Genomic DNA, 13,029 nt, shown 5'->3' with positions numbered 1-13,029 from the left:
CAGAAGAATAAAGACAGAGACACTTTCTCTTTCATTTAATAAGTGACTTTGGTCAGCGTGGTTTCAGAGTCCAGGTAGCTTGAGCAGACAACAAACTAAAGAATTTTGAAAACATGTTCCAGTATTGGAGTTCTTGCTAGTGATTTGTGCACTGCTGTTGTCACTACCTCAGGCCTTCCCTGTTTCCTTGGGAACTAAGAAGGGAATTAATCTGGAGGTTCTAAAGCTATGCACAAGACCTTATAAGATTTTTTTTTTCTAGAGGATTATCTTCATCTACTCTTTATCATCTGTTCCAAGAAATGACAGTTGAGAACGAGTCATTTGAAAATTTTCCACCTCTTACTTTTGGTCTGTGTTGTAATTATTCAAGACACTTTAAACAAAATTAAATCCAGCAGTTAGACCTCTTGTTGGTTCAACATTCAATTCTCATTTCCCATTAACTATATTGTCTTCCTGCTGCCATCTGGTGAAGAAATTCAGGGACAACAGCTGGTGAATTCTTTACTTGATTTGCATTCTCAGGAATAATGTTCTTTGCAGTGACATGAGCATGAGTGATGAGCCAATATGTTCGTAGTTGTAAGGTGACTACCCAACAATTAAAATATTTTAGACATTTTCTGTTTCTAATGAGTACTTCTAGTTTTATAGTTTATAATCATAATGAGCTGCTGAGAAGAGAAGGGGTGGAATCAGGAAAGATTTCTACAGTCTTTTAATGTTTTAGTTTCAGCTTTTTTAGCAAAAAATTTGGGATCTATACTTAGTGTAGAGCTGCCTTAATATAGGATTTCTCCCATGTGACTTTAATCTCCATTGTTTAGTTTAAAAGGACACTGTGAACTCACTGTTTTTAAAATAATGTACACTATATCAGCTAACTGTCTTTCTGTATACATTTTTTTTCTTTCTCTCTGAAAGACTGAATGAATTTTGAGAATGGATTTGGCAAATAAACATCTCTCGTTGGTATTTTGAAGACCCCTGTAAATCCCAGCCTGGAAACATGTATGTGTTTGTGGAATATGCTCACAGAAGCACTGCTCAGGGGCACTCCAGACTTGGGCTCTTTCATCTTACCCAGAATAGTAACAGTAGCTTCCAGGAAAGCTAAGGAGATTAAGGAGAACTTTGTACCTGAAGCAGCTCATCCTCACAGGGGATGAGTTGGTCCAGGATCACATCCACTGTGCCAATGGCAGTAGAACCGTAGAGGGAACATCTGCACTTCAGCTGGAAGCGTACTTCCCAGCATGGATAGACAGACACACTAGCTCTGCTCAAGCTAGCAAGCCAAAATAGCAGTGTAAGCAAGAGTGGCACAGGTGGCTAGTCAGGCTAACTATCCAAGTACAAACCCCCCTGATACCCCCCTGGGTACAAACTCAGATGGCTAACCTGAGCTGCTGCTGGTGCCACCCCCAGCTATGCTGGTATTTTTAGCACACTAGCTTGAACAGAACTAGTGTGTGTCTGTCTACTCAAGCTGGGAAGCATGCTCCCAGTTGCAGTGTAGACATAACCACAGAAAGTAGTACTAAAGCAAGGCATGGTCCACGGTTGATTAGGGAGGAGGGTCAGACAGTGTGGGTCAAAAGGGAGTCCACAAAAACAGGACACACATTTTTATAGAGTACATCTACATTACAGATGGGAGCATGCTTCTTAACTTGGGTAGGCAGAAGCCTAGCTCACTAATAATAGCATGAGGGTAGCATGAGCTTACCCATTCTGTAAAAGTTCTTGTCCCCCTGTTTTCACTGGTAGTAGCTTGAACAGCTTTCTATATCAGAACAGCTTTCCGCTGCACTCTTTTGATCACTACAGGTAAACATGGATCTTGCTCCAAGAGCTGCCTGGCCCACTGACCACACCTGGGTGCCGATCAATGTGTGGTTGGAGAACATTGTCTTCCATGACTTCTCCTGAAGTGGCAGGAACATACACCTTTACCAGGAAACTTCACAGAGGCTGGAGCATGTGGGTATTTACTGGGCTCTGATCAAGTGCTAGGAATGCATCAAGGCAGGCAAAAGACTCCAGCAGTTGATCCAGGAGAGCTCATTGTACATGGCCCTCTATTACGAGCTGGACCAGATGCTGTCAAGGGCTCTCAGCACAGAACCTCGAGTGGCTCAGAACTCCCACCTCAACCATGTTGGCCTCATCGTCTGATGGGATGCTGATGAGAGCCAGGGCAAGGAGGCAACAGGGAACTGCAGAGGATGCCCTGGAGGACAAGGAGTATATGATTCTGCAACTCTACCTGGAGAAACGGTTGGGAAAGCCCTCTCAGTGAGCTCCAGGAGGACCCTGAGCTGGGCAGGAACCAGAACCAGAGGCTGGTAAGTTATAATGGATCCCTAGCCTGCCTGACAGTACCCCCTCCCTCTTGCTACATTTCCCTCCGCTTCCTGGACCTTCAACTCATAAATGGTCCCCAATGGAAGACATGGCTACAAATCAACAATTTTATTGATTTCTAGTGAACCTCTGTGATGCATTTGGCAGAAACTATGTCTGAGAAACAGATTATTAACACAAATAATTGTGCCCCACTGTCTGTGCATTTCTCAGCCAGCATGCAGGCAGTGATGATCTGGCCTCACAGACCGGGGAGCAGATTTAGAAAATCCCAGTTGGGGATGGGACAGTTATAGAAAACTTTGTAGCTGTTTGTCTAAAGTTAATGACCGCTGTCCTTTGTCCCTTAGAAGAGTACATAGTTTCAGTGCTTCTTACCATTCCCTCGCAAACAGGAGCTGCGTGGAATGGGAGGGTTGAGGTGGAGGGAGGGTTCGGTCCAGGAAAGGGAAGGGAAGACTATATGGTTGTTTGAGGAAAAGTTAGTCACAACAGTCTTTTTCTCCCTTGAAAGATTACAGTTTTTTTTACCATCCTTGTCTCTGTTGCCTGGCTTCACCCTGCACCGAGCCATGCTACACATGCTGTGCGGGAGGGAACAGATGGTAGAATGATCCAGTCTGGCGGTTGGATAAGCACAGTGTGATGACCCTGTGCTGTAGACAGCTGAGGGGCTTGTCATGCTGATCTGAAACTTCAGGGAACCCAATCAAATTGTTTTGTCTGTCTGTGACGTGGACTAATTGGCAGAAGTGTTAAATGACTGTTTCAGTTTTCTTAGTAGCAATTGGATGTCTAACACAGTGGTTCCCAAACTTGTTCCGCTGCTTGTGCAGGGAAGGCCCCTGCCGGGCTGGGCTGGTTTGTTTACCTGCCGCATCCACAGGTTCGGCTGATTGCGGCTCACAGTGGCTGCGGTTCGCTACTCCAGGCCAATGGGAGCTGCTGGAAGCAGTGGCCAGTATGTCCCTCGGCCTGCGCTGCTTCCAGCAGCTCCCATTGACCTGGAGCAGCGAACCGTGGCCACTGGGAGCCACGATTGGCTGAACCTGCGGACGTGGCAGGTAAACAAACCAGCCCGGCCCGCCAGCGGCTTTCCCTGTACAAGCGGTGGAACAAGTTTGGGAACCACTGGTCTAACATAATGAATGACAGTGAAAATGAGGTAAGATCAAGGCTAAAATAGAGAAATAATTTGTTAAAAATTATTTAGACAAGTTAGATGTCTTCAAGTCACCAGGGCCTGATGAAATACATCCTAGAATACTCCAGGGAGGTGACTGAGGAGGTATCTGAGCCATTAGTGATTATGTACAAAAAGTCATGGAAGTTGGGAGAGATTCCAGAGGACTGGAAAAGGGCAAATATAATGTCTGTCTATAAAAATGGAACAAAGACAACCTGGAGAATTACAGACGAGTCAGTTTAACTTCAGTACCCGGAAAGATAATGGAGCAAATAATTAAGCAATCGATTTGCAAACACCTAGAAGGTAATAAGGTGATAAGTAACAGTCAGCATGGATTTGTCAAGAACAAATTGTGTCAAACCAACCTAATAGCTTTCTTTGACAGGGTAACAAGCCTTGTTGATAGCGGGAAGCAGTAGATGTGGTATATCTTGATTTTTAGTAAGGGTTTTGATACTCTCTTGCACTACCTTCTCATCAACAAACTAGGGAAATACATCCTAGATGGAGCTACTATAAGGTGGGTGCATAATGTGTTGGAAAACCATTCCCAAAGAGTAGATATAAGTGGTTCGCAGTCAAGCTGGAAGGGCATATTGAGTGGGGTCCTGCAGGGATCAGTTCTGGGTCCAGTTCTGTTGAATATTGTCATCAGTGATTTAGATAATGGCATAGAGAGTACACTTATAAAGTTTGTGGATGATACCAAGCTTGGAGGGGTTGTGAGTGCTTTGAAGGATAGGTTTAAAATTCAAAATGATCAAGAGAAACTGGAGAAATGGTCTGAAGTAAATAGGGTGAAATTCAATAAGGACAAATGCAAAGTACTCTGCTTAGGAAGAAACAATCAGTTGCACACGTAGGAAATGACTGCCTAGGAAGAAGTGCTGCAGAAAGGGATCTGGGGGTCATAGTGGATCACAAGCTAAATATGAGGCAACGGTGTAACACTGTTGCAAAAAAACCAAAATATCATTCTGGGATATATTAGCAGGAGTGTTGTAAGCAAGACACGAGAAGTAATTCTTCTGCTCCTCTCCATGATGATTAGGCCTCAGCTGGAGTATTGTGTCCAGTCTGGGCACCACATTTCAGGAAAGGTAAGGACAAACTGGAGAAAGTCCAGAGAAGAGCGACAAAAATGATTAAAGGTCTAGAAAACATGACCAATGAGGGATGATTAAAAAAATTGGGTTTGTTTAGTCTGGAGAAGAGAAGACTGACAGGGGACATGATAATAGTTCTCAAATACATAAAAGGTTGTTACAAGGAGGAGGGAGAAAAATTATTCTCCTTAACCTCTGAGAATAGGACAAGAAGCAATGGGCTTAAATTGCAGCAAGGTGGTTTAGATTGGATATTAGGAAAAACTTCCTAACTGTCAGGGTGGTTAAGCCCTGGAATAAATTGCCTTGGGAGGTTGTGGAATTGTCATCATTGGAGATCTTTCAGAGCAGGTTAGACAAAGACCTGTCAGGGTTGGTCTAGATAATACTTAGTCCTGCCATGAGTGCAGGACATTGGACTAATGACCTCTTGAGGTCCCTTCCAATCCTACCTTTCTGTGAATCTGTGATTCTATCTTTATGTGCCCATTTCATCATTGTTAAGCAGGCAGAAGGACAGGATTTTCTGGTGATGGTGGGGTGGGTGTTTTTTGTGGTTTCATCTCCCTTTGAATGGAAACACTGTACTGTAGCTGAGAATATAGTCAATTTCCAGTTGAATTGCCACCCAATCGTGTAAACATATTTCTGGTATAGTAGAAAATCCAGCTAGGTCTTGAAGTTCAATGGTAGTGCAAAACTGCTTGGTCCACCTACATAGCCGACGAAAACTCTCCATTCAGCAAAATATAGGGGGCTGACAATTAGTAGAAACAGCTCTCTGGCATAGATTGCCAGATCTCCTCCACAGGACTGGAAAGCCATGTCCCTTTTCTATTCTAGTGCCTTGAAACCCACTATTTTCTCCAAATGTTCACCAGTCTTTAAAGAAGAAATTGAAGGCTGTTAACAGAGCCCTTGGAAAGAACTGCAACCCCCACCCCCTCTGGAGACATTATTAACATTTTTTTTTTTAAGTTAGTACATGTTTCTTTCCATTCATAGCCTCTGCACTGTCCTCAGGGGCTACAAAAGTTGTCTGAGAACTAAGAATAGTCTAACAGTTGCAATCCTGGAATGTGGCCTTCTACAGCAAAGTTATGTTCTGTGGGGGGATTTCTTGTCTTCTTACAAAGGAAAAAAATATATAATGCTACTGTTGTCTTTGAACTGGCAGGGCCTTTGGCTCCTGAGAAAGAAACCATCCTACCAGGAGGGCAGGAGCAATGACCCAGAGGCAGATGATGAAGGACCATGGAGGACCTGCTCATTGGGATGGACAGCAGGAAGCAGTAGCAAACACAAACTGCACAGGAGGATCGCGCTGATGAACCAGTTCATGGCACAGGAGGCATGCCATGGGGAACAGAAGCATTCCCTAACGGAGAAACTGACAGAATTGAAGATGGGGTCCATCTGCTGCCATGATTACTGCCCCTGTCTCTGAACTGCCACCATCTCCACCTCTTCCAGCTGCCCCCCAGGGTGTTGCTGAGGCAGAGGACCCAACCCCCACTTCCCTGAGTGATCATGAGGAGTCTTCAGGAATCTCAGTATCAGACCAGCACCCAAAACCTCTTGCAAGAGACACCCTTGAGCATCCAGGAAGAGGAAGTTAACCCTGTGAGGGTGCCTGAAGCCCATCACATGCCTCCCTCCCTAACTCCATGCAAGAGACATTCCTTTTGTCCCCAAGAACAATTTCCCTTTCATTATTCCCTCCTTGTCAGCAGAAGGGCCATGAGACGTTATCATTTGACCATTGTTATGTTTGGTTGGTTTCCATCTTTTAAAAAAACATTTCAATTACATGTTCAATATGATACATTTAATAAATGTTACTGTTTCTCTGACTTGTGTGTGGACCCTCCTTCCTAAGTATGATGCATGTAGGATGTTTTCAGGTTTGGGACTGGGGCCCACGATTCACAGCACATGAATTGGAATGTTGTAATTGTCTGGGGCCATCATAGTGCAGACACTTTTTCTGTTTGCCCCACACCTACAACCTCCCCCCATCCCATATCCAAACTTCCAAGGCTACATGGCAGGGAGGGGGAAAGTACAGTTAATGTTACATGCTTACAGAAAGCACTGCTAGTTCTAAACGCAGCAGAACTAACAACATAGAAAATGGGTAGACAGATATTTTGATGGCTTGGTTCACATGCAGGAAAAATGAAGCACAATTCAAATAACAAAACGGACGTCTGCCATTACACAATGATTAAATGGCTATTCCCCCCACCCCTGACCAATTTCAACTTTAGTAGAGATTAATTAGTGCTCCATAACAGCTGCTAAGTATAGTTAGTGATGCTCATAAAGAATGGTTAAAAAATTGAGTGCTCCTGATAACGCAGGTAAACAAGTGTGAACAGTTAAGACAAAAGCATTGCACAATGACAGCATTACAACTTGGCCGCCACCCTCCAGCGCACATGCTTGACCCAAAGGTGTTAACCCAGTGGAGGTGCCCTGTTGTAATTGTCTATAATGTGTGAATTGTCACAGGAATGAATGGCTAATGACCTTCAGTTATGGGGGGGGAAACAAAGTATGTAACCCAACATGTAAGTGCCAGTGTTCCCCCTGATGCTTTTCCGGAAGCTGCACAGGATGTGAAGTTGTCCCTCGGCACAGGTAGATGTCATTCTCTGCCTCCTGGCTGTGCCAAGATATGTGCAGATGTGGTATCCCTGATTTCACCTACCTGCTGGGAACTAGGAACAGTGTGAATGTGGATTGGAGCCAGATGCCGGGATAGAGTTTGTAAACCAGACTTGTCTTGAGCCCTCTTAGTACAGATGCACTCCCCTTTATTTTCATGAATGTTATGGAGTGTGCAGCAAGCAACAATTCTATGAATAGCATTTGCCATATTGACATCCAGACAGGTGTGTAGGCAGCACCAACAAGATTTCAGCCTACCACATGCACACTCCATGCCCCTTCTGCAGCTACAGATGGGATTGGCAATTTTGGAGGTTTCATCACAGGACATAATCTTTAATTTCTGGAGACAGGAGAATCCTGGTGGGCTGGTGACCCTATCTACGGAAGCTGTTACTGAGTCCCTTTTCCCATCAACGTTTGTGTAGTTTCATGAGCCAAATTAGGATGTGGGGTCTCTGAAAATAACTGTTGGCCCAAACACACACAGAGACCCATAGGAGTAAGGAAGCAAGTACAATCCTGATCTCCTCAGCACCCTAGCATAATGAATCAGTGTTTCCTGTGTTGGTATTCATGACTCTGCCTCTGCGGTCCACTAAGGCTTGCAGAATGAGTGAATAGTAACTTTTTCAGTTCACATATTCACTTGCTCCTTTTGGTAGGCAACGTGTTGGGATATGGAAACCTGCATCCTGTCAAATCCAGCTATTATTTCTGGAACTTTTCTAATGGCAACCACCTGTGGTTAGATCACATTAATTGCCTTGCAAACCTGCAAAACCCCAACCCCAACAGTGGACTTTCCAATTCCAAAGTGGTTTGCAATTGACCTACAGTCTGGTGTTCACAGCTTCCACAGGGTAATAGCCACTTGTCTCTGCACCAGTATGATTTCCCTGAATCGAGTGTTCTGGCATGGGAGGTTTGGTACAAGCTCATTAGACAGCTCGATGAATGTCTGTTTCCATATTCAGAAATTGTGAAGCCACAGTTATCCCAGGTTGCCAAAATGATTTGATCCCACTGCTCCATCCTGGTTCTCCTGTCCTAGAAATGATGGCCCACCCAGGGGCATATTGTGGCAATAGCAGCACTAACCATATCTGTACCATAGTAGCTAAATGAATTGTCCTTCACCCTAAAGGTCAGTCATCTTTGTTGGATCAGAAAGTTCTGCACAAATGCCAGCAGCATGTTGCCCATCGCCTACTCAACTAAAGAAACAAACATTTGTCCTGTGATAAGGAGCAGGAACAGAACCATGGCATCATCCCATTGCTCCATGTGTTCCATTCAGTGTGGCAAGTGGGGTGATATGATCAGTAACTGCCATTGACATATGTATGAAGCCTAGGCAAGGGACAATACGAACAACACACAGCAAAGTCATTCATAGACTATCTCCTTGTGACACTCAGAACTCGGGGATACCATCCCTGAAGCTGTAGTGCTAATGTTGTGTAACAATGGTGGCAGTATGGACATGGGTACACTCATGTACATGGCATTATACCCATGTCCAGCACAGAATATGTGGACACTTGGTGTGGGTATGGGGAACATGTGTGCACATGTACACAGTCCAAGTAACCAGGTACGTGGGCCAGGGCAGATATAACCTATGTGGAAAGAAATTTCATTTTTAATTACGCTCCATAGATTGAGGGTATAATTTAGTATGATGTAGGGTGAGCAGACAGCATATGTGAAAAATCGGAACAGGGAGTGCAGGGTAATAGGAGCCTATGTAAGAAAAAGACCCCAAACTCAGGACTGTCCCTGTAAAATCGTGACATATAGTCATCCTAGTATGATGTGCCATTCTTAATCCACATGAAATGCTATCTGATCTCTGTGCAAATCTCCTATGAATATCAAAAGTAAATTATGCCTTTATATGCTAGCCAATCTTTCAGTTATCATAATCTGTTCAGTAGCTTGTTGTAATTCAGCATCACTTACATTTATTAAACTTTATCTTTATATTTTGAAGATGAGATTTTGACCTCAAATCACAGCAACCCTTGTTTTAAACTGTTCAGTACTACTGTTCTTAGGCCCTGATCCTTATATCTGTGCTTATCTTTTCTCAACGAGTTGTCTTACTGAAGTCAAAATGAAAAAAGTGGAGAAGCTGCTGTTACATTGCAGTTTTGACAGAGTTGGGAGATAGATTATAATCTAAGTGTGAACGGTACAGAACATGCTGGCATTCTTTTCCTTTTGTGAGCTCCTGGTCTTGAAGTCTTCATATTTTTGCTTTGTAATTTTGTCAACTTGAAAAAAATTATATAAGGACAGAAGAGAATAGATAACGTTCCTATTACAGCTGGTTGAAAATCTCCAAATTTTGAAATTTCAATAGAAATGTCACAATTCAGCAAGAAGGAAAAATTGTATGTTTTTCAAAAATTGCTAAAAATGCTTCCTATTTTTCTGAGCTGATTGAAAATTTTCTGAATTTGAGATTTTGAGCAGAAAAAAAGGGGATATGAAAATTTTCATGAAAAATGTCTGTTTGACCAACCCCAATTCTTGCATTATATACAGAGTTTTTAGCCACTTGTGGCAGAAATATGGAGGTTTTAATTTAATAAGCACGTTAATAAAGAAGTATAAAATAATCTTAATTTTATTTAACTATGTAAGAACACCACTTGAGAGAGAACCCAGCAGACCAGAAATTTCTTATATATCTGAAAGAAGCACCAGCATTATTTTGTGTTATGCCTATCGGTAAAGTAAAAGCCATGTATTGACGTCTTTTTGGCTTTTCACTTCACTAACTTCTGTTCTGTGTAACACAAACGATGTTACTTCTTGCCAGTAAAATTTTAGGGAGCCTGCCTTGTGTTTTCAGAATACTACAAGAAATGCCCCTACTCAAGTCTAGCCTGGATTCAGAAGATTAAACAACGGTTTGTATCTTTCTCTAGGTGCTACATGCAGATTTGTAAACTACTGTACTGCCGTAGTTCTATTCAGAGAGTTACATGTTTCTGAAAGGGCAGGGCTTTGCATAAATAGCTATGCCCTTACAAATAAGGGGTAATCTAGAAATTCTCTTTTGCCTTTTTTCTTTGAAAGGGCAGCATTCTGCTGTTTCTAAATTATGTATTATTTGTATTATTGTACTGCCTAGGAGCCCCAGTCATGGACTGGGCCTCCTTGTGCTACACACTATACAAACAGAATAACCTGACAGTCCCTGTCCCAAAGAACGTCTTTTCAACTCTTAACAAAGCCAGAGGTAGAGTTTACTAAAAAGGCTGTAAACCTGAAACAGTTACAATCTACAAATCTTTTCATTTATGCTGAGACTGCGTACTTTCTACATGTTTATCTTTGAAGGAGTTCCAATAAACTTTAAACACAGAAAGTGAATGCTGTTATTTTTCAGTCAGTGCTACAAAAGATATCTCAGTATAGTTCAGTGTATGTAACTTGAAGCCATAATCTCAAATGTATGAAAGATTAGATTTAAACAGTTTACATTGTTTTTGACATTCAGTTAATTCATAAGTACTTTAAATGCATACATTAAAAACTATATTATTGCAGAATTGAGATTTATGATTAATATTTTCAGCCTGTTCAACTATTTTACCTTAACACTTTGTACAGTGTTGCAGAGGTCAGACATGAAATGGTTTTGGATTACCTTTACTGCATTTATACAGGATCTTTTTCACCTTACATATTTGCACTGTTCATTGGTTATGATCTTGGCAAGAGAGGTACAAAACGAAAAAGGAGATTTGAGTGGTAGAGTTCTAGGAGGGACTTGCTAGTTTGTTTGTTTTTAATGGGGAAAAAACTCTCCATTTGAGTCAGTTAAGGAAATCAATGGGTATTAAGATATTCTTTTACAAAATGCTTTGCTTCGTGTTAATGGATTTTTGTATTTTGTTTTTCAGCCAGAAAATTTACAGAAGAACTGGCTTCGGGAATTTTATCAGGTATGGTAAGAATGATTCCACGTGTAGTTCTAAAAATGTATATAAGTTCAGTATAGTTAACAATGAGCCATTTTTATACAAAGAATTTTTGCTCTTTTAAACTGATAGTCATAAGCCATCTTACTTTAAAAAGCAAAAACAAGACTCATGAGCCAAAATGTTTGAATGGATAATAAAATTTAATAAAATGTGACTCTGGTCTTAGAAAGTGGTTGGGAGCTTTTAATCTTAGTTGTTTTGTTATGATGAAAGGCAGTTTATGGCATTTTATGTTGGGGCAGATTCTGGGTTCAGATGCTTGTCTGTATCATGACATACATAAAATAACTCTGAAATCTGCCAAGGTTTCCACAAATTTTTTACAGAAGATGGGGTATAATCTATCATTTGGTCTGTTGCCCATTCCAAAAACAAAAGTTTCAACATTATACAGAATCATTTATTTTGGAATTAACTCAGTCTGAGAAGAGGGACATTAAGGATTCAGAAAAGGGAATATATGTGGGTGAAAACGGGAAAGAAAAAAAAAACAACCTGTTACAGATTGTAGGCTTACATTTGTGTTGGCCAGTAAAATGTTATGACTTTGCCCTTGTGGAACAGATCTTTATTCTACTGCAAGTTGTCTGATGTTCGTACTGTAACCCATAGAGTTAGCAGATTTTGTGAGGGCCAGAACCTCAACGCTTTCTTTTCCTCATAATATAAAAAAGTTCAATTCCACTCCATAAACCAGAATATATCATAATCTTGAATTTTTAAGGATAGCAACCAAGAGCAGAGCTTCTGTTGTTGTGTACAGTTGAATGAGTCTCTTGTATCACCCTGAGAATTTACTACTAAAAAACCTTAGTGTTTTCTACCATGCAATATTTAGGATGAGGCCAGGACATTCAGTCCATTTTTTATTCCCGTTTTGATGTTTGCCAGAAATGGGGCAATTCTTTTATCACAAAGCTTTGATTCAAAATGGAGATTCTTAGCAAAGATTGACTTAAAAGGTTTATTTTCAGAAGTATCGTCGTAACCCGCACTATCAGACATTTGCAGTGGACATGTTGCATTTTCAGTACCAAATATTTCAGTCGGCCAGAGAGCTGTCCTTTAGGTCTTCACAAAATTCACTGTAATGATAGCTGCAAATTGAAGACAAGAAAATGTATACATAGTTCTGTACCTGTATCATGAATTAATATGGGACACATATCCATTCCAACTTGGAAAATTTTAAGACTGGATGTTCTGTTTTCTTTGAATATTCTGGGCAGACATTCATGAATGTTCAGTGGCTGTGGCAAACTTGAACTTTTCTAGCCTTGTTCTATTAAGAATATGTAGTTGTATACAGTACAGCAATAAAAATGAGGCATTGCTGTGTTCCCTCACAGGAATAAATGTGTTACTCATTCTAGTCATAAGCATAAGGAAGAAGGAACAGGAGAGAAGCAGTGTATCTTTCTACTTAGTGGGCTATTTAGAGGAAGATTTTCAAAGGCCCTAAGGGGAAGTGGGTCTTCCCTTAAAAGTTAATATTTACTGTGGATTTGATTAAATCTTATTGTGGTATATATTTTCTATACAGGAAATACAGTTTTTTGTTCACTGCAAGCTGTGTGCCACAGTAAAATATGCAGATATAAGGAGGGTCCATTCCCCAGAGAACTTGCAGTCTCAAACAAAAACATAAAAGCATGAATTCAGTAAATACTGTGGTAAAGTCAATACCTTG

The 13,029-nt window shown here is 41.3% G+C and overlaps 1 protein-coding gene across 5 annotated transcripts in view; it reads left to right on the top strand.

Annotated features, from left to right (window-relative positions):
• INPP5A (inositol polyphosphate-5-phosphatase A) overlaps window positions 1-13,029 on the top strand; it is a 429,418-nt gene that overhangs the window by 105,974 nt on the left and 310,415 nt on the right. For 4 of the 5 annotated variants that reach the window (XM_077822695.1, XM_077822696.1, XM_077822697.1 and 1 more), the window contains exon 2: window positions 11,259-11,300. In XM_077822695.1, the coding sequence (XP_077678821.1) occupies window positions 11,259-11,300 (42 nt within the window). Of the gene's footprint in view, window positions 1-1,833; window positions 2,352-11,258; window positions 11,301-13,029 lie in introns of all 5 variants that reach the window. The other variant, XM_077822699.1, reaches the window with a different exon arrangement.

This window comes from Eretmochelys imbricata, chromosome 7 (genome assembly GCF_965152235.1).
Source record: "Eretmochelys imbricata isolate rEreImb1 chromosome 7, rEreImb1.hap1, whole genome shotgun sequence".
Taxonomy (NCBI): domain Eukaryota; kingdom Metazoa; phylum Chordata; order Testudines; family Cheloniidae; genus Eretmochelys; species Eretmochelys imbricata.
Note: the sequence above shows the minus strand (reverse complement) of the source record. Positions and strands in the feature narration are given on the sequence as shown.